At 38.9% G+C, this 21,273-nt stretch overlaps 1 protein-coding gene across 1 annotated transcript in view; it reads right to left on the bottom strand.

The window, feature by feature from the left end:
• The window catches only part of LOC126380200 (dynein axonemal heavy chain 5), a 203,116-nt gene extending 186,945 nt beyond the window's left edge, over window positions 1-16,171 (bottom strand). Inside the window, exons 1-7 of the mRNA XM_050029458.1 lie at window positions 16,118-16,171; window positions 14,118-14,255; window positions 13,723-13,870; window positions 12,451-12,574; window positions 10,443-10,627; window positions 3,072-3,232; window positions 1,547-1,663 (exon numbers count right to left, since the gene is read on the bottom strand). Of these exons, the coding sequence (XP_049885415.1) occupies window positions 1,547-1,663; window positions 3,072-3,232; window positions 10,443-10,627; window positions 12,451-12,574; window positions 13,723-13,870; window positions 14,118-14,255; window positions 16,118-16,171 (927 nt within the window). The remainder of the gene's footprint in view (window positions 1-1,546; window positions 1,664-3,071; window positions 3,233-10,442; window positions 10,628-12,450; window positions 12,575-13,722; window positions 13,871-14,117; window positions 14,256-16,117) is intronic.
• Window positions 16,172-21,273: the final 5,102 nt, after the last annotated feature.

Genomic DNA, 21,273 nt, shown 5'->3' with positions numbered 1-21,273 from the left:
GGCCTACGCCTAATGGGAAAACTTTAAATAACGTGAATTGCTAAATACCTAAAGCAATCTGTCTAAAAGATAACTTTAGACCAGCATAATAAAATATAACTTATTTAAAGTAAATTAAATACAATACTTTGGACTTATATTGTAGAATTCACAAGAATTTACATGGATTAGATAGCAAAACCATAAATAGAATCGCAATTGCCATCCGAATTTGTAGGTATATGCACCAACCACGAAGTCGGTTCAAGTTAACGAGCGAGTAAAAAACCTTTTGATTACAAGTAGAATATTTATAATGCAATAATAGTATTTTATGCAACAGTTGTATAAGAAGGGTCAAAAAATGCGAGTGGCGTGAGTTGCGATGTGAGCCTTGGCGAACATCGCAATAAGAGACGCCACGAGCATTTTTTGACCTAGTTATACAACGTTGCATACAATACTTTTTCTACGACGACGTCATTTCTCCTTTTTATTTTATACTTTTTAGTGTTTTGAAACGAAACACAAAAATTTTCCAATTTATTTTCCAACGCGCGGGAAAATGGCGGCAAATGTATACTTTTTTTTATAGTATATCTATGGCACCAAACAAAGTAAAGGTGCCAGTTTCCAGGTCAAAAAAAAAAAAACAACAACAATGCTTTTTTGGCGACATTATAGTACAGTTACACTTTGTAAACAATGCTGTTATAGGCCATAGAGCGTACACTTTTTCAAAGAGTTTAATTATGTATGTACTTATATTAGACTTTTTGGTTATTTAAATGCCAGATTAAAGTAGAGGAGTAGAAAAAATCAATTTAGAATACTAATTGCACAAGTGTATTATTTAAATGAGCCGACTGGAACGGAATTTATGGACTTAGAATATTATTTTTAGGATATAGGTAGGTATTTGGTTATGGATTTGGTATGACGAAGAACAAAGGAAGGGCACTTATCTCGATTGTTTCTGCTGATCTGCACTGCGGTGTGATGCTTTAGCTGCGCCACTGGTCGAACCTTGCAGGTCTGGAAGCTTTGGAACCCTCAGGAATCTCCGATGACTGCGTTGATAGCTTCGGTTTTGGCGGTCCGAACAAAAACGGATTTTCTTCCTGTTTTGCCCTTTAATCTCGCCGGGGCCTCCAATTTATGTCTTAGGCAGACATAATGTGAGTTTTAATTTAGAATAAAACCCAATTTTTTTAACTTGAACTTATATTAATTATAAAATTGTACAAATTGTGTAAATGATGCGTTCGGTCAAGAGGTCAGAACGAAAGTGAGATTGCAAATTTATTGGCAAGAAACTCCTATGCAAAATGCTGGTTTTGTTATACGCGGGTGATAATTGCGGACTTGATTTAAGAAGGCGCTGGCCGGAACAATTTTAATTTAATTTGTCTTTGTTGACATTCTTTTGTTATCATTTTCGACGATCATATTTATGTTGTTACCGTTTTATATTGTGTCTAAAATGTGAAATAAAGGAATCTAATCTAATCTTAGAGTGAGTGCGGGTTCCAACCCGGGTTGTGTCGTCGACGGTTGTATGTCATACCTGCAGGTAAGACACGAGTTGTGAGAACTGCGCGCCGCGCTTCTTCCAGTACTCCAGCTCATCTTGAGGCCCACTGGAGTCCACCTCGCGCCGGAGTTGTTCACTCTCACTTAGTATCTGGAATCATGGAATGTTTAACTTAAGCGCCTATAATTTAAGAATTAATGTAGGAAAGTGGGAATTCTATGGAAGGATAATGAATGGGAATTTAATTGTTTATGGTCAGAATGGAGGATGGTTAATGAATGGGACGTAAGGCAGTTTTAAAAAGTAAGAAATGGAGTCTATGGTGCAATGTCGGTCGGGTTAGAGGATTTTGTTAAAATATAAGGAGTAAGGATATTTTAAATATCCCGTGTTATTTCTATATCCTAGATTAATGTACCCAATAAATCTGGACAACATTCTCCAAGAACCGAAAGAATTTATTTTTGAGTCATAGGTCATTGCAGGCTGAATCAACTGCTTATCCGAAAACAGAAAGTTCTAGGGTTCACAGGGCACATTAAGACCTCGTTTAGGGCTACTCCACCAACGTGCAGTGGAGAAGCGTGGTAGGGCGAGTGTGATTCATATCGCCTCCAGTTAACTGAGGGGAGGCCGATGCTCAGCTAGCTTTTTCTTCGACGTGACTTCTACGTACGTGTAATCTGCCGGACAAATGTTGAGCGCTGAAGGTTCTCACTCGGTACAAAATTTAAAACATCACGCCTGAGTATGCCTATTTCCTCAGCTCAGGGCGACATCTGAGAGGATTATATTTAAAATAATGAATCGACCCTATTGAGACGAAAGCGATAATCGCTGAATAAAGGAAAACGCCAGTCACGCCGGCGGGGTTCTGTACTACACAAATAAAATCGCACGACGTCAAGCCACTCGCTGTGAAGAGACTTGCCGTAGCGGGAATCACCGTTCGGAGAGTCGCTGTCAACGCAACAATTCGTTGGTATTTGGATCCTGAAGAATGCTGACCCAGCATAAGGAGGTATATATAGTGTATATCTTTATGTATGTATGTTTACGTACTTCAATAGAAAGACAAAAACTCATGCATCTAAATATATAAAAGGAGAAACTGACTGACTGACATATCAACGCACAGCCTAAACGGCTAAACGGGAACGGGAGTTAGCGGGAAGAAACATTTGTATGAAAAATCGAAACCGCGTAAGACAGATGTTTTAAATCTAGAATGCATGCATACCTTAGTAAATATAAAGTTTAGTTATGGCTGTATTTTGAAAAATGGGAGTTAGCGGGGAAAAAAAATGTATGAAAAAATCTAAACTGCATAAGTTAGATGCTTGAAATTTGATATGCACTCCCACACACACAAAAATGTCTCTTTTATAACACGCCACGCGGACGAAGTCGCGGGCAAAAGCTAGAATTTCACATACGCAACTATGCATATCAGTAATTGGAAACTGGTCTTCTTTTCACCTTATGTGATGTAAATGTAAGAGGACTCTATGATGAACGGGATACGGTGCAAAGCGTAGTTGTTAGGAAGGGTACAGACCTCCATAACCTTTTTGATCCACTCGTTGACGCGGTCCTCGAGCAGTGTGATGGTGGTGGGATTCTTGGTCATCTCTTTGAGCTGCGCGTGCTCAGTCACATTGGCCATCAGCGCCTGTCCATCCTCGAACAGATTCACCTGGTTGCACACGTCTTCGCAAACTGAAATAAGGAAAAAGGTTTATTATTAGAGGGAACATTAAAATACCTTTCAAAAAGATATAAATACCATTTATTATTTGTATAGTACAATTTGTATTTCGATTGTCTTCTTTATTTTCGGACGTTTACGTTATAGTAAGACTTCGCTTTTTTTTAAACATAGACCTCGTAATTGATAGACTGATAACATTCAAATAACATTCACGTTCACGTTACCTAGATCTACATACGAGTAGGACTATTGAGAATTTTGTTTTACTGGCAAGTCTACTGGGTACAAAATTCCCAGTGGTAGGACTACCAGTAAGTCTATTGGGAAGGAAATTCCCAATAGTTCAACTGGTAAGACTACTTGGTAAAACTACTGGGAATAGGGGGTTTTGTATGGGAAGTGGACAAAAATTCAAATCTGGGGGCACGGTAGTGTCGTTACTATAAGAAGCACGTTACAACAGAATGGCAATGAACAGTCAATTTTGTTACCTATGGTGGCGATGGCGAAATAGTTTTTTCACCTTAAGTTCATGTGATGGTAGCGAAACGGCCAAGCCGCATATTTTGCCTAACGTATAGAATTTGTGAACTTATAGTTTGTATAATTAGGACGTGTAGAGTTAGAAACTTGGCGCTACATGAGATCTGACGACTTTTCGACATTGTGATCGATATGATCTCGTCTTTAAAATGTTTTGTTGGGATTATAATTATCGGAGAACCATATTGAAGACTATAGAGAACCGGAGAGGAAATATGATTGGCCACCTGACACGACACGATTCATTTATAACAAACATTATAGAAGAAAAAATTGAAGGGAAGAGAGGAAGGGGTAGACCTAGGATAACATTTATGAAACAAATAAAAGAGAAGGTGCAGGTCGTGTCGTATCGGGAGGTGAAGGTTTTGGCGGGAAGAAGAGAGGAATGGCGATTACTCCACCGACAAGAGCGCAGCTTTTAAATAGAGAGAGATATTATCGGCAAGGCAAAATAAAGTGAACACCGAAATATCCTTAAATAGCACTTCAAAAAATATGTATTGTTAATTATGGAAATTTAAAATCTGTAATGTATGTTAATGTCGTCTAAATTGGAGAAATGGGTCAAAAGTTATGCTTTCTCGATCTTTTGCCTTCCTAACAGTGAACGAAAAACCAAAAAACGGCAGATTTCGGAGCAGTAAAAAAAATATACCGTCAATTCCTTTTTTAAAGTCGGTAAAAAGGCGCAAAATTTATGGAAAAACAACTTTATTACCTATCCTTTAAGCGGATAAAACCAGAGAACACAGAAAGAACAATTTGAAAAAGAAAAACAGCCAGTGTCCTTACTATTAAAGAGTTCTTACTTTCCAATGACAATATATTTTTGGTGTGAATGTCTTTACCTAAACCAGCAGTGGGATTAAATGGACTAAAGACAAAATTGCATTTAAATCCACAAAAGCCTGGTCATAAGTACCGACTGTAAACCGACAAGTATGAAGATTTTGGCAAGGCAGTGGAGGAAGCGAAAGAGATGTGTCAGTGCCCAAGTTGAATTACTGTGAAATTAGCAAACTTATGCTTTACGTAGCTATAATTATTTCTCTATTAATTTACGCGGGAGCTGGCTGACTGAAGTAAGGGCGAGGCCCCATTAGTGCGTTGCGCTGCGTTGCGTCGTCGCAGCTTCGTCGCTGCGTCGTTTTCCATACATTTTTTATGACATGCCCCATTAGACCGTTGCGTCGTCGCGCGCGACGTTTCAACGGATCGACGGACAAGAGACGAAGCGGGAGGGAGGGTGATGCGCTGCGTTGTCGGAGCTCCGCTGCGGCGACGGACAGTGATGCACTGCTAGAGGAGGAAGCTAGACGAGCGTAACGACATATTTTATTTTACCATGAGTGAGCAGGATATTGATATAGATTTTCTCATATCCTTGGTCCAAGAAAGACCCATTATATGGGATAAATCACACGAACATTACAGTGATAAATTTCGAACTGAGACGCAGCTGCGTCGGCGTGCATACCCTCTTGCGTTGCGTTGGCGCAGCGTCAACGCAACACAGGTGTGGCATACAATGCGTTGTTCCGTTGCGATGACGCGACGCAACGCAGCGCAACGCACTAATGGGGCCTCGCTCTAAACAATTTCATTTGACGCATGCGCGGTAGTAAGTGCGAGGCCCCATTAGTGCGTTGCGCTGCGTTGCGTCGTCGCAGCGTCGTCGCTGCGTCGTTTTCCATACATTTTTTATGACATGCCCCATTAGACCGTTGCGTCGTCGCGCGCGACGTTTCAACGGATCGACGGACAAGAGACGAAGCGGGAGGGAGGGTGATGCGCTGCGTTGTCGGAGCTCCGCTGCGACGACGGACAGTGATGCACTGCTAGAGGAGGAAGCTAGACGAGCGTAACGACATTTTTTATTTTACCATGAGTGAGCAGGATATTGATATAGATTTTCTCATATCCTTGGTCCAAGAAAGACCCATTATATGGGATAAATCACACGAACATTACAGTGATAAATTTCGTAAAGCGAATGAATGGGTAGCTGTTTGTAAAAAAATATTTCAAGATTACGAGGAGTTTGAGGACCAAAAAAAGAACAAAATTGGTGAGTTGTTATTTATTATATTATTTGTAAATTCAATACATAAGTTAATTTATATCTTTTTCAACTGCCATGGTAAAGCCCCTTCTGGACTCATAAAGTAATTAGCAAATTGATCTCTGATAAAATTTTCGGCTAATGATTCTTCATTGCTATGGGGTCTCAATTGTGAGAACCTACTTATTGCCATATTGTCTTGTTGTTTTAACCCATCGTGTTGTATAACAAAATTGTGTAAAACACAACATGCTTTCGCAATATTAATAGTTAAATCATATGACGTATCAATTGGCCTATGTAAAATGCGCCATTTATTTGCCATGATCCCAAATGCACATTCCACGTATCTACGTGCTCTGCTAAGGCGATAATTATAAACTCTTTGTTTCACATTGAGATTGGATCCGCCGTATGGGCGCATAACATGCTTACTTAAACCAAAAGCTTCATCACCGACGAGTACATAAGGGATTGGTGGCTCGTTATTATGATCATTTCCAAGTGGTTGAGGATCAGGCAATGGTAATTCATTTCTCATTAAAATCTTGTACAGTGTCGAATTTCTAAAAATAGTAGAATCACTTTCCTTACCATATGCACCCACGTCGACAAAAACAAACTTATAATTTGAGTCAACAACCGCCAGCAAAACAATTGAAAAATAATTTTTATAATTATAAAACAGAGAGCCACTTTTGTCTGGTTTTATTAAACGTATATGTTTCCCATCAATTGCCCCGAAGCAATGAGGAAAGTTAGCTTTGAGATCAAAATCTAATGCAATATTTTGTAGTTTTTCTACTGTGATCTCTTCTATGTACTGTGGTCGAACATATTTCCATATAGCTTGACAAACTGACGAAATAGTTCTAGAAATTGTTGCTCTTCCACGTTTAAATTTGAAATGCAAGTCGTTTATCGAATTTCCGCTGCCTAAGTACCTGAAATAGAAACACAAAAAAATAAACAGGGTGGCCCATTTAGATTGGTCAGTGTAGACAAGTTAGGTACTTACACATTTTTTTCTTTCTTTGCAGGTAACGAGGTTGTGAAAAAATGGAGAAGCGTGAAGGACAACTTTTTTCGATACGTAAAAAAAATAAAAGAAAACAGTTCGTCGGGATCAGGGGCAAAACAATTGAAGAAATATCATTATTACAATCAGTTGCTGTTTTTGATGAAAGTTGCCCAAAATAAAACTGATAGTAGCCTTGAAATGGTGTCTGAAGAAACGGAACGAAATGAAAACACAGCATCATCTTCTCCATTTCCTACAAAAGAAATGTCCTCGTTACCCCCAGGTCCTTCTCGCTACGTGCCTGCAAGCCGTAAGAGATCAAACCAAGCAATAGATGATTTCGAGGCGCAAGCATTAAAAGCGTTGCAAGAGAAAGAAAACCGCCACTTATCATTTTTCAAAGGAATTTTACCTTCTTTGGACAGCTTTACGGAATTACAAACTTTGACATTCCAAAGCAAAGTTATAAATATCATTACCGAAATTGGGTTCGGGGAACAGACTCAATCAACAACATGGCAGTCACGCGGATATCAAACTGGACAACAGTATCAAGCAACACCATTGCAGTCACGCGGATATCAAACTGGACAACAGTATCAAGCAACACCATTGCAGTCACGCGGATATCAAACTGGACAACATGCCCAGTCATCATCGCCATCATCGTATCGAACAGATGAATTCGAAGCTACCTACTCAACCAACACTACGATTAATAATTTTACTGATGATAGTCAAGAGGAAGATTATAACTTTGCTTTGTTGCCTAATAGTAATACTTGAATTAAACTGTTTTTAAAGATAATAAATTAATAACTGATTAACATTACGAGTATTATGATATTTGAATTACTTACCTCAATGTAATACCAATCATTTCAATTGGTTCTAAAGGGTTCCTGAATTTGGTATATTGCTTTTTTATATGTGGTTTTAAGGTTTCAACCAAATTATTAAAGCTGGCCACACTCATTCTAAAAAAATTAAAAAATGTATTTTCATCTAATAACAACTCCCTATATTCCTGCATAAAAAACTGACCATCACTATTTCTTAATGCTATCAAAGGAGATATCCAGAATCTTCTATGATTTCTACGTTTATTTCGGCGGTGCCGTAATAAAAGCAACAAAAGAACACGTTTGTATCTATCCATTGCAAAGGCTGAACTGAGACGCAGCTGCGTCGGCGTGCATACCCTCTTGCGTTGCGTTGGCGCAGCGTCAACGCAACACAGGTGTGGCATACAATGCGTTGTTCCGTTGCGATGACGCGACGCAACGCAGCGCAACGCACTAATGGGGCCTCGCTCTAATAAAACCACGTGTACTGGAAAAAGCGCGCCGCGGTCGAGCGAGCGTTGCAAGTTATTTATTTAATCTATGATTATTGCAACCGAGTTATTTAGCTAAGTAATTTAATTAAAGTTAAAAACCGTTAACAAAAGAAGTAACCATGCATTTCGACCCTTTTTCATACAGAAACCTTAAGGAAATAATAATTGTTACAATATAACCTCAAACTTCCTGTTATCGATCAATGTATTTTCTAAAATAAAACCTGTCACGCAGTAAAGAATAACTAGTTTGATAGAGCAAACTACAAACCATGCGTTAATGGAATAAAATATGTTGTTTTCAGTCAGTAATTCATCAAAATCTACATAAACCTATTTGACACAAATTATTGACTATTTTATAAACGCAAAATTCTTATTTAAATACGTGAAAATTCATAACGACTTCAATAGCATAAGAAAGGCCGGTTCTTTATTTTATTTTTTTGCTATTTGTTCTATAATTTTGGCTTTAATTACAGATAGTTATCGTATTTATTCCTCACAGGTCCTAAATCTGTAAAATGAGTTCCACGTGTTTTGCCAGTTTCGTAAGCTTGGCCGAGTGCTAGGAGAGCATAAATAAAAGAAGTTTCGTTTGGTTGCTTCTGGCTGTGTGTGCGTGTACTGGTGATAGTGTGATAACAGCTATACACAGCAATTACTCATCCCACGTTCTCTTAAGATCAATACTACAGGCACTAGGTATCTCACGCAATGCCGTTCATTTTCCAATTTCCATCTCTGTCCATCGTGACGTATGCAACGTGACTAAAACATTATCCCAACAAAAACATTTTCATGTAAAAATGTTGCCAAGCGAGATCATATCGAGCACAATGTCGAAAAGTCGTCAGATCTCATGTAGCGCCAAGTTTCTAACTCTACACGTCCTAATTATACAAACTATAAGTTCACAAACTCGATACGTTAAGCAAAATATGGGGCTTGGCCGTTTCGCTACCATCACATAAACTTAAGGTGAAAAAACTATTTCGCTATCGCCACCATAGGTAGCAAAATTGACTGTTCATTGCCATTCTGTTGTAACGTGCTTCTTATAGTAACGAAACGGCCAAGCCACATATTTTGCCTAGCAATCTGGTTACATTATATGTAATACATATTATTATATTGCACATCATCATCATTGTATTGGTCTCTGTGGTGTGATTAAGTGTTGGGCTCCCGATCCGCAAGTCCCGGATCCGGATCCCGGTGGGGACACACCTCAAAAATAACTTTATGGTCCCTAGTTTGTTTAGGACATAACAGGCTGATCACCTGATTGTCCGAAAGTAAGACGATCCGTGCTTCGGAAGACCCGTTACGCCGTGGTCCCAGTTACTAATTTATCAGGATCAGAATCATTTATTCAACGTAATTTTATTATCATAGATAAACTTTTTGACGGTTAATGCAACATTTTTGCTTTTACGTCACTTCGCAAGGTGTTATGGCTGAAGAGAAGAAATGACAAGAAACTGCAACAGCAACACATCTTTTAAAAACCAATGAGGGTATACATTACAAGTTATTTAATAACTAGAGGAACACATTCAATACCAGACATTTTTAATCATTTAGGTAGTCATTACTCTTATAATAAGCTTTTTTACATAAAGTAAGCTTCACATGAGCTTTAAATTTATTATCTGACAAATTTAGAATATTATCTGGTATTTTATTGTAAAAACGTATACAATATAACCTCAAAAAAGATGAATTTAATTTAGTTAATCTAGAATTTTGAATAGCAATTTTATTTTTATTTCTTGTATTGTAAGTATGCCTTTCACAGTTTCTCGGAAGGAGAGATACATTTTTACGTACATACATAATGTTTTCATAAATATATTGACTTGCGACCGTCATGTCAGTATATTTATTTATTTAAGTCCCGACGACGCGGATTATAAATAGCGCGAACTGCTCTTTTTTGAATAATGAAAATAGTTTCTACATCAGCGGCTCGACCCCACAGCAAAATACCGTAAGACATTATGCTGTGGAAGTAGCTGAAGTAGACAAGTCTAGCAGTGAGTACATCTGTAAGTTGTCGGATCCTTCTGACGGCATATGCTGCTGAACTTAGCTTGCCCGCTAGTTATATAATTACTGATGTAAATACGTAGTCGTTACATTTGCCATGTCAGGGGCCTGCGGCGGCTCAATAATGACGCTGACACGAGGTTTGATGAGGTTGGTAATCCATGTCATAGCCCACAAGATAGAAGAAGAAGATGTTACCTTTAAGCGCGCTGCAGAAAGACCTCAACCCGGGCAGCAGCTGGTTCTTGACGATGGGGAAGCGCGACTCCTCCTCGTCGGCGTCGCTGCCAGGGTGCGCCAGCGCACTCATGTACACGTGCTCCATCACTCGCTCGATTGCTGTCACCAGGCCCACCTTCTCAGCGTTCAGGATGCCGCAGAATCTAACCATAACATAATATAAACATCCTGTATACATCCCACTGCTGGGCATAGGTCTCCCCTCAAGCACCCAGAAGGGCTCTGGAGCATACTCCACTGCACAACCACAGTGGAGTCACTGTGGGTTGGGATAAGTGTTTTACGGCTAATAGCCCAGACCAACGGCTTAACGTGCCCTCCGTAGCTCGGAATCATCTTACTTTTTCGGACAATCAAGTGATTCAAGCCTGCAATGTCGTTACCTAACAAAGGACAATTCACAAAGTCATTTCGCAAATGTCCTCCTATTTGTTACAGACCGAATGAATAGTTCAGTATTATAGAGAACAAACACTTCATCAAAAATCAAATACCTACTATTCACAATTAAAATGTAGTGAGAACAGATTATTATTATTGCGTATGGCAGACAAAATTCAAATATCCTGGGTGGATCTTATATCCAGCTTAAGCTCCCTTAACCAAATCTCTGCCGCATCCGTCACACAATGCAGCTCGGCTATGCCTCCTGGGAACCGGTGCAGAGGGCACTCGTTCACTATCAATCAATCAATCAATAATACTTTATTGCACAACAACATATACAAAGGACATAAACATACGAATAAAACATAAGCACAATAGGCGGCCTTATTGCTAAACAGCAATTTCTGCCAGGCAACCTTAGGGTGAAAGAAGATTATTCATTGGAGCACAGGCTGGTGCAATAAACATATAATGATACATAACAAAAAAAATATATATGAATAATAAATAATATATACTTATCTAAAGAAATAATATAAAAAATACAATATATATATATAATATAAACATACACACATATACACGCATACATAAACATACATACAAATAACCTATGTGAGATAGGGTTTGATCCAGATAACTACATTCACAGTATGGCGACTCCTTTAAGCCCCATTCATGTAAGTGATGGTTCGACTTTCCATGGTTGGTCCTACACCGGTTCAATAGGGAGAACAGAGATGGAGATATACACTGCAATTATCTGTTTCAGGTGTTTCAGTGACCGGTGCACTGACGGCGTTCTATTTTAAGCTACGGCTACCAGGACAATATGAAGTGCAGGAGTGCAAGGATAATGTCTGTAACATAGATATCTCATAAACAAGATTATTATATTTAAAAAAGTTAACAAATGAATAGAGTAAATAAATAACTTTATTCTCACAAAGAATACACAATATTGAAACTAAATTAAATGAATATGTAAAAATGATTAATAACTTTAGTTATGGATGGAGTTTAAGGGCCAGGCGACAAGAAAGTGCGTGGTAGACTTTGCCGCACTCGTATTGGCTTATATAGTTAGTCATGAAGAAAAGGTCCTCGTTTTAAGTTTACGCGGTTATTATCATAATTAAAGCACATAATAACGGGTTCTTACCGCGTTTAAATGGGGATATGAGACTCCCGATATTTCGACACTGTTGCAAGTGCCATGATCACAGGAAGACTAGTGAGATTGGAGTGGAGTAGGTAGATCCATAATTTTCTACGGGGAGACATATCTGTCTACCCTCTTTCTTTGCCGCTTGTTTATGTTATTGATATCATCAGTCATCCCGTGATCATGGCACTTACAACAGTGTCGAAATATCGGGAGTCTCATATCCCCATTTAAACGCGGTAAGAACCCGTTATTATGTGCTTTAATTAAAGGTCCTCGTATTCGAATTCAAAAACATATTTTTTCAGTAGGTAACATAGTTACACTTTGAATCATCATTTTTGAACGTGTCATCCTAAAATTACTGCAGCTTCTCACAATCTGTATAGCCGAGGAAAAGGAGTTGCAACTTACAGGTCTTTATGGAAGCCTTCCTCTGGCAGCTGCTTGCTGACGTTGATGCGAAACATGTAGATACAGACGCCGGTGAACCGGACGTCCCACCCGTCGGACAGGAACAGCTTCTTCTTCAGGGTCACTAAAAATAAAAACCAAAAAGAAGAAGGGTTGACAATGTTCAAATACAGCGAGCCTAAGCAAGTTGCTCACGTTTCAATGTGCAAAATATTCGGTAAAGTAAAAAATCCACGTCCGCGGTGGCGGATCAGCGTATAAACATTGTAAGCACGTGCTTGGGGCCTCTGATTTTCAGGAGCATCCTCTTCTGTCGTGCGTTGTTTTTAAGACCCAAGAGAGACTTAACTCTTTGGTGTTACTGTGCAACAACCAAACACACTATCGCATTTCTAACATTAGTAAGGATCTATCTTCCAAATTCAAGCAACAAAGGGTCCATAAAATATTATCCTCTCTGACAACGCCCTGAGTCGAGGTTCGCGCCCCATTGGGCCCCCTCAGGCCTGTTGTCTTAAATTTTGTATCGGGTAAAACCCCTTAGCGGTTCCCATTTGTCCGGCCAAGTATTTAATCAAATCTACAATAAGTCACGTCAAAAAAAAAATAGGAGCTCAGCTGCTGGGAGCCGCAGAAAGTACCGAAAATTCTGACAGCGCGTAAGATGCGGAAGAATTTCAGCCATCTTACGTCACGGACGATGCGTACACGACGCATCTCGATTTTTTACTATACGTTATCTAGTAGCGAAATCGTAACAGTTAGAATCCGGTTAAGCCCCTGGTATATTCAGCAACACTATGGTCTAATCCACCAACACCGATGAGCTCTAAAAACCTGAATACTTTCTAATGTAGGTACTTACTCCTCTTTCAGGAGGGACTTTAATCAACATGTACCAAACTTTCTAACGATATTCTCGACCAAGTCCCGCGCATTGTTGGTCATCCTACAAAAATCATACTTTGATCTAACAATTTAAAGGTTTCCCCATTGACATACGAGGTTAGTGGGTTTCAGGTCCAGGCTATTTTGAAACGAAAGTATAGTGTAATCGCCAGAAACGAATTCTGAGTACTTTCTATGGACAGGCTAGCGTACCTACTGCCATACGTAATACGCAAAATAAGGTAGATTAGATTAGAGAGAACATTAGCTTGACTAATGCCTTTTTGAATACGATAGAAAAATCTCCTTTGACTGAATGTTCGTGTGTGTCTCCGTACGTACGTTTGCGAATTACTGAGTACGTTGTATGTATGTGTGTGTTACCGGTAGGCGGCGGCTGCTTGCCCTGGCCCTGCTGGCGGGGTTTGGTGCCCTCCACCGGCGCGCGCTGCTCCACCTCCTCCACGTCCTGGTAGTACCACAGCAGCTTGTTGCGCATGTGCGGTAGAAACAGCTGGTTTATGTCGTCCAGCTGGAAAGTCATAAATCATCATTTTTCATAACTCATGATAAATTTCATAGAAATGTAGCGTTTTAACGTTTTGTAGGTTTTAGCAGATCTACAATAAGTCACGTCAAATAACAAGCACATAAAAGAAGAAGACTTTGTATACATCACGTCAATTTCCCACCGGATTAAGCAAACAGAAATTCCATCCTTCAATCCTGACACTTCTCTTTCTTCCCGTACATTTTTGAATCAACGAATGAAGATGTACCATGTTCCCTTCGAAGACGTGATCCATGATGGCGTGGCGCGGCAGGCCGGTGCCGTCGATGAGCAGCTGGAAGGTGAACTCCAGCCGCGGGTCCATCTCCCCGCGCCGTGCCTTGCGCTCGCATTCTTCGCGCCGTTTCTGAAACACAAACCCGTTAAGGTAGCCATCTTCTTCTATCGTGTGCGTTGTGAGGTGGATTACCAACCTCATCAATTCCCCAGGGTCCCCTTACCTTCCGTCAAAAGTATACCTGTATTATAGACTTAGGATTCAAGTGTGTAGCACAGACAACCCATGTCCTTGTTTTTCTTAAAATATCTTCACAGATCATCTTCTTTTTATCGTGTGGTTATGAGGTGGATTACCAATCTCATCAATTCTCCAGGGCTTTATTGAGTAGCCGTACACCCCTGACATGGCTCATGTAACGACTACTTGCTTAAGTAGTAACCGGACCAACGGCTTAACGTGCCTTCCGAAGCAGAGATCATTTTATTTTCGGACAACCAGTTGAGCAGCCTGTAATGTTCTCACCAAATTGGGGATCACAATGTGATTTTAGTGATATGTCCCCTCCTGGATTCGAACAAGGGACCTCCAGATCGTGAACCCAACTCTCAACCACTGGACCACAGAGGCCGTTGTATTTATTCATAGAAGAGCTGATTAGCTCAGCTCGCGACAGCAAACGCTTCAGGACCCCGATACCAATAGCCCTGGTGTGGTTATTACCACACGGGGCCGATTATCGTTTCTCAGTTGTCTAAAATTTCGCGCCAGGTGAATGCCATCCAAGAAAAATCTACGATACGAAACTTACTTTGGAAGAAAGAAAGATAAAAAAAGACAAATCGCGTGCCTAAATTATGCGCTAGATGGATGGTTGTGGAAAAGCGGCTCGCAAATGACATGCGAGTTTTAAACACCACATTAATAAAAAAAGGCTTTTATACTTAATAAAACTTGGTACCCACCCAAAGTACACAAAAAAATCACAGTACAAAACTCGTTAGGTTGTTTCCACTGCTACCTACTTCTCCTCAGCTTCGACGCGCACGCCGAAGCGTTAGTAATAGAATGAAATTACTTATAAACATTAGCGTTCTGTTAGTTAGCTAAAAATGTTTTTTTTTTTTTTTCACGTCAGAAGTACACTTCACTGCGGGTTGCTACAACCAGCTTCTTCATGCAATCGTTGCGCAGGATAGCCGTAATTAAATCTCTATGAAAAAGTTGACCTAATAGGACGAATGTTGTCCAAAAAGTTGAACTTTTACAAAACAGTATCAAAGTTGAAATAACTGGAATTTCCCTTTTTGGTGCAGGATAAATACATTTGAGTCAACCTGGATTAATGGACACAAAGCAAGATGGAAATGATCCGTTCGACAAATTAATACAAATGTGTACCCAGTCAAATGACAAACCCCATCTTGCAACCTGAGTTAGGTGAAAAAGTGAATTAAAATGATTTTATAAAAAGTAGCTGATTAATTATGGTTTGCAGATAGGTCTCTATCGTAATTGGGTAGTTTCCTAGGTCAAAAATAAATTATGAAATTCTGATTACTAAATACAGACAGATCTAAAGGTGACAAAAAATGTTTTCTTTTTTTATTTAACTTATTTATAAATTTCAACAGAGAAAAATATAATAATAAGCACTACATTTTGTCACGTTTTTCTATGACGTCACAGTGTGCTTTTTCATACAAATTCCATAGTAATTTCGTGTTTTGACGTTTATTAAAAAGTAACTGATTTGACTAGTTGGAAACTAGCCTGTTAAACTTCCATACTTTTAGTAATCGAACATGCAATAAGTACACTTCAGTGAAAATGGCGAGGAAAAACATTTTTTACGCGCCTCCCTATCATTATCCCGTTTCCCGACCCCCTTCTTACCCGAAGATTTGACAGGTCCAGTTTTTTACAGACAAGTGTAAAAGATTCTTAGCGATTATAACCAGATATTTGTGGACAAATCCAATCGCACGCACCTGGAGGATGTCCATCACATCTTCCTCTTCCTCCTCGCTGGAGCCAGCTCGCATACCGCACACGAACATTGTTACTACAACACTGACAACAATTCCAACAACAATTGCCTCAGCCAATTAACAACTCCAATCAAAGTGTCTAAGAAATTGCGTTTCAAACATAGACGATATTGACACGATTCCCCATCAGTACAGATATACTAACAGATTGCCTGTACTCCCTTGCGTGTTTTTCTAATTATTTTTATAAAAAAAATATTTTTCCAAACTTCAACAAAACATTCCAACCGCTAATTTAACTTCGTATTTCCCTGGTTTTGTTCCGAGACGTTGGTAGCATTTATTCACTCAAATTAAATTTATTTTTAAATTTTAGAATTTCCGTTCTTTATTCAAAACTTAATGTTAAAGTTTAGTATCTTATGCTGTTCACAGTGCTCAGTGTTCTCAACTGCCAGGCGACGGAGTTAGTACAAGAATGGGCGAAACTTATTGTTATGCAAATTAATCGGACAAGTGGGGGGGTTGTCATTAAGGGGGTGGTACGGCTCGGGGCGTCGCACTTGGCCGTACTGGCGGCACTGGCAGCGGCGTGCCACGTCAGTGATTGCCGTCTGTTACGCGTTGTACAGCCGCGAACTTAGAATTTACAGACCTTGAAATTAACAAACTATTTCAGCTACTTCGCGAATGTTTGCGTAACCATACCTTCTTGCGTAGACGTAAGTATAAATTACTTATTATAAACCGCGGTAAAACAGGCACTAAATATGTTTTAAACATTTTTACAACATCATACAAACGAGTATGCTTTGTTTCACAATTTTCGGGCCAAGTAATTAATGTCATTTGCGGCAAAATCTACAATAAATGAAAAGAAAATTACACAATGTGTCTTTCATATATCCGGCTGAAATCTGTGGTTATAAACTTTGGAAAAGCTTGCCTGTTCATCGGAACCGGAAGCACACAGGATCTCCATATCACTGGCAAGATTAGACTCACGAGGCAGAACCATACAACAAAACGCCATTGACTTCCGTAAAAAATTAGCGAAATGTCCGTATTAAAGGAAGAGCACAGTCACGGTTCCAAGATAGTAATTGAAACCAATTTACTGAAGAAAGCAAATCCCATTTATCTTTTAGTCATTTGAAATTAAGGTACGGCTATACTGCCTATTTTGCCGATTGATAGTCGAAATAGACACCATGTATCGCACGCGACGCGATATGTATCTATACGAACACACGCTATTGGCTGCGCGATAAGTAAACCAATTCTATTGGTTAAAATATCGCGTCTCGCGTGTAGTGCAGGCTCCATGATATCTATGGTTAGTGATCATTGGACTTTAGAATCCTGTCGCACTATCATATTTGACATTTAATGAGACATACGGTTTAATTTTTCAAAAAAAATAATGAGACATGGTATCAAAGTGTATACATATTAGTACTCGTGACCGTACCTACATTTATATTACATAGATATCAAGTTGTTCACGCTACATAAAATTATTAGGTGCTATTTATTTTAACACACATAAACTTATAACATAACACTTCTATATCCCAATCGGGGTAGTCAGAGGTACATCTATCGCAAGATGAATTAAGTACCTCACCGAATTTTTGCTCGAGAAACATTTTTTGTGATTTCCAAAGATATATTACGAAACAAAAAAAAGGCATCAAGGTGCAGGTCATGTCGTATCGGGAGGTGAAGGTTTTGGCGGGAAGAAGAGAGGAATGGCGATTACTCTACCGACAAGAGCGCAGCTCTTAAATAGAGAGAGAGAGAGAGAGAGAGATTACGAAACAACGTATGTGTTGCGAGGATTTTTTGGCAAAAATTACAGAATTATTTATATTAAGTATGTTTCTTGTATTATACATTTACGCCGTTTTCCAGTGAAGCGGAAATCGTATGACGATTGTACGTTTGATAGTAGCCATGTAAATGTTAAGATGCTAATAATGCTGGAAAATGAGATGCACATCTAGGTCTAACCTAGATTCTGTTCGATAGCACAATGAGAGACAGAGAGGGCAATATAAAGTACGATACTCCGTCTCAGGTGTTTCAGTGACCGGTGCAACGTTCGGACCTATTTTTAGCCACGGGTACCAGGACGATATGAAATCCAGGAGTGCAACGGTGCATGGACTGTGACGTCACATAAACAAATAGTATTAGATAGGTACTCTACGAAACACTAGTATTTTCCTAGGTCACAGAAAAACTATAAAATGTTAATATAATAGAACATAACATAACATAAACAGCCTATATACGTCCCACTGCTGGGCACAGGCCTCCCCTCAATCAACCGGAGGGGGTATGGAGCATACTCCACCACGCTGCTCCAATGCGGGTTGATGGAGGTGTTTTTACGGCTAATAGCCGGGACCAACGGCTTAACGTGCCCTCCGAAGCACGGAATCATCTTACTTTTTCGGACAATCAGGTGATTCAAGCCTGAAAAGTCCTTACCAAACAAAGGACAGTCTCACAAAGTGATTTCGACAATGTCCCCATCGGGAATCGAACCCGGACCTCCAGATCGTGAGCCTAACGCTCTAACCACTAGACCACGGAGGCTGTTGTTCATAGATAATAGAAACCGTTCTAAAATCAATTTAATTTTCTTTTTTCTTACATTCGAATTTTAAATACGAATTAAGTAACAATGGGTACGATGGATGACAGTTTTTATTGATGACGTCACCGCAGTATTTCTATACAAATTCTATAGAAATCCTTTTGGTGTTTCGTAAAAAGTATTTCAATTGATAAAGATGTAATAAATTAATGTTTTTATTCTTCTTATCGTGTGGATTTGTGAGGTGGAATACCAACCATGATTGAGCCGCCAAAGGCCCCTGACATGGCTCATGTAACGATTACTCACTTACATCAGTAAGTAGTAACCGATACCAACGGCTTAACGTACCTTCCGAAGCACAAATCATCTTACTTTCGGACAATCAGGTGATCAGCCTGTAGTGTCCTAAACAAACTAGGGATCACAAAGTGATTTTTGTGATATGTCCCCACCGGGATTCGAACGCCGATAGATTAGTGTGAATACTCGACTTGAATAGGTACAGTCGGTTTAAAATTATTGTTTACCTGCAGCGGCTGCAACGTTTGTAGGGAGTTCGTCACGACTTTATTCTATTTTTTAATTTATTTTTATAATTAAAACACATAATAACGGGTACACTTCATGGCACTTGCAACAGTGTCGAAATATCGGGAGTCTCATATCCCCATTTAAATGCGGTAAGAACTATAAATAATAACCGCGTAAACTTAAAACAATGTATTTATTTTTATGTTAACTTATTTATTTTTATGTTTTTATTAGGTACATAAACAAACTACATAATACAGATCTAATCGGCAACATAATACGAAGGAAGAGAGGACATGATTCATGTACAAGCGAATTTTGGCAAACTTGTAGGCAATGGTGTTTAAACATACATACATAAACTCACCCCTATTTCCCACCGGGGTAAGCCGCCGGGGTGTGGTGTTTAAACAACATAGGTACTAAGAAGCGTGTGAAAAGGTATTTTTTTTGTTTTTATTTTTTTCATCAATAAAAGTAAAAGTTCAACATTATATTTTTTATAATTTTGGTCTACGACAACATTTAATAAATTTATCCGTTCTTGAGATATAGCGCGTAGCATGGGGCGCGCAAAGCCGTTTGCATGACAATATTTAAATGCTGCGATATTTAAGTCATAATAGGTGTCCAGTTTTCACAAAATGTGTGTTAATTCAGCAGCTAAAGCGATTTCGTCCAGGCAACCATAAGATAAGCATTATTATTAACATCCTTCCTGTGTAAGTATTTGTAATAATCCGAAAAAATCCTCTATACTTACGAAGTTGCTGATAACTCTGCCAAATACAGTCAAATCCATTTTGAGTGATTGCTTCACAAACTGCTATTATTATGATTTGTTTCAAATAGCGATCACTAATATTTAAACCGATTTAGACTTTATTTAACCTAATTTCAGCTATTACGGAAAAAATATTAGCCGTGACTGTAACTACCTATGCACCACTAACGTAACAGAAAAAAACATTTTTTTTAAAACACGTCAGCGCAAACGCAACGCGTGTAATTGGGTCGTCTACTGGGTTCAAGATAAATTATGTAATTCTGATAACTAAATAAAAACAGATCTAAAACTAACGAAAAAATAATTATTTTTTCTATTTAATATATGAATTTTAATCAAGAAAAAGTGATAATAAATTTAATGTGACATTTTATCACGTTTTTCTATGACGTCACAGTGTGCATTTTCATACAAATTCCATAGTAATATCGTGTTTTGGCGTTTAATAAAAAGTAACTGGTTTGACTAGTTGGAAACTAGCCTATTGTAGCACTGTTCACGGCTGTCACACCACACGTCGGCACCATATGACTAGGCTTCGTACCCTAACTTGGATACGAAAAAAGCTCCGTTGAATGCGTGCGAAAGAAATCGCAAGACTAAACCACAAAGCTACGTGACAGCTAGAGAATGTTCGAATTTCCTCGCCCATATGTCGAACGATACGATCTGTGTCTGTCACTAGGATATAGTGGCACTTATCACGAAAGCGATATAAAAATGGTATAAAAAGTTTACGAGGTCGCATGGGAAAAGACGACACATGAAACGTGATATATCTAATCGATTTTTAACTACGACGCTATTCAAACCTAGGAGTACCTACTACTTTTTTAACTTTTTTTCTTCACATGATTGTTTATCCTGTGCCGAGTTGTAATTGAGCTAGCTGGTATTTATTGTGTAAACTACAGGACCACAGTGCACATTATTAAGTAAAGTAATTCATAATAATAAAGTATTGAGAATTTCTTCATACATTTTCTATTCGTCATCCAGGGGCGGTTAAAAAGGCCACATCGAACAATTCATCTAAAAAAGCAATATTGCAATTTGACATTTGCGCATATAAAAGTAAACTACGCAATGCATGCAAATGTTAAATAGATTGCTTTTTTTGATGAATTGCTTTGATGTGGCCTTTTTAACCACTCAGTTCTTTTTTTACGCGACTTAATGCATGTTTGGCTCTGATAGCATTATTATTTCGCCGGACAAATGGGGAGCGCT

The sequence above is a fragment of the Pectinophora gossypiella genome, chromosome Z (genome assembly GCF_024362695.1).
Source record: "Pectinophora gossypiella chromosome Z, ilPecGoss1.1, whole genome shotgun sequence".
Classification (NCBI taxonomy): domain Eukaryota; kingdom Metazoa; phylum Arthropoda; class Insecta; order Lepidoptera; family Gelechiidae; genus Pectinophora; species Pectinophora gossypiella.
This window is presented reverse-complemented; position numbering and strand designations above follow the sequence as displayed.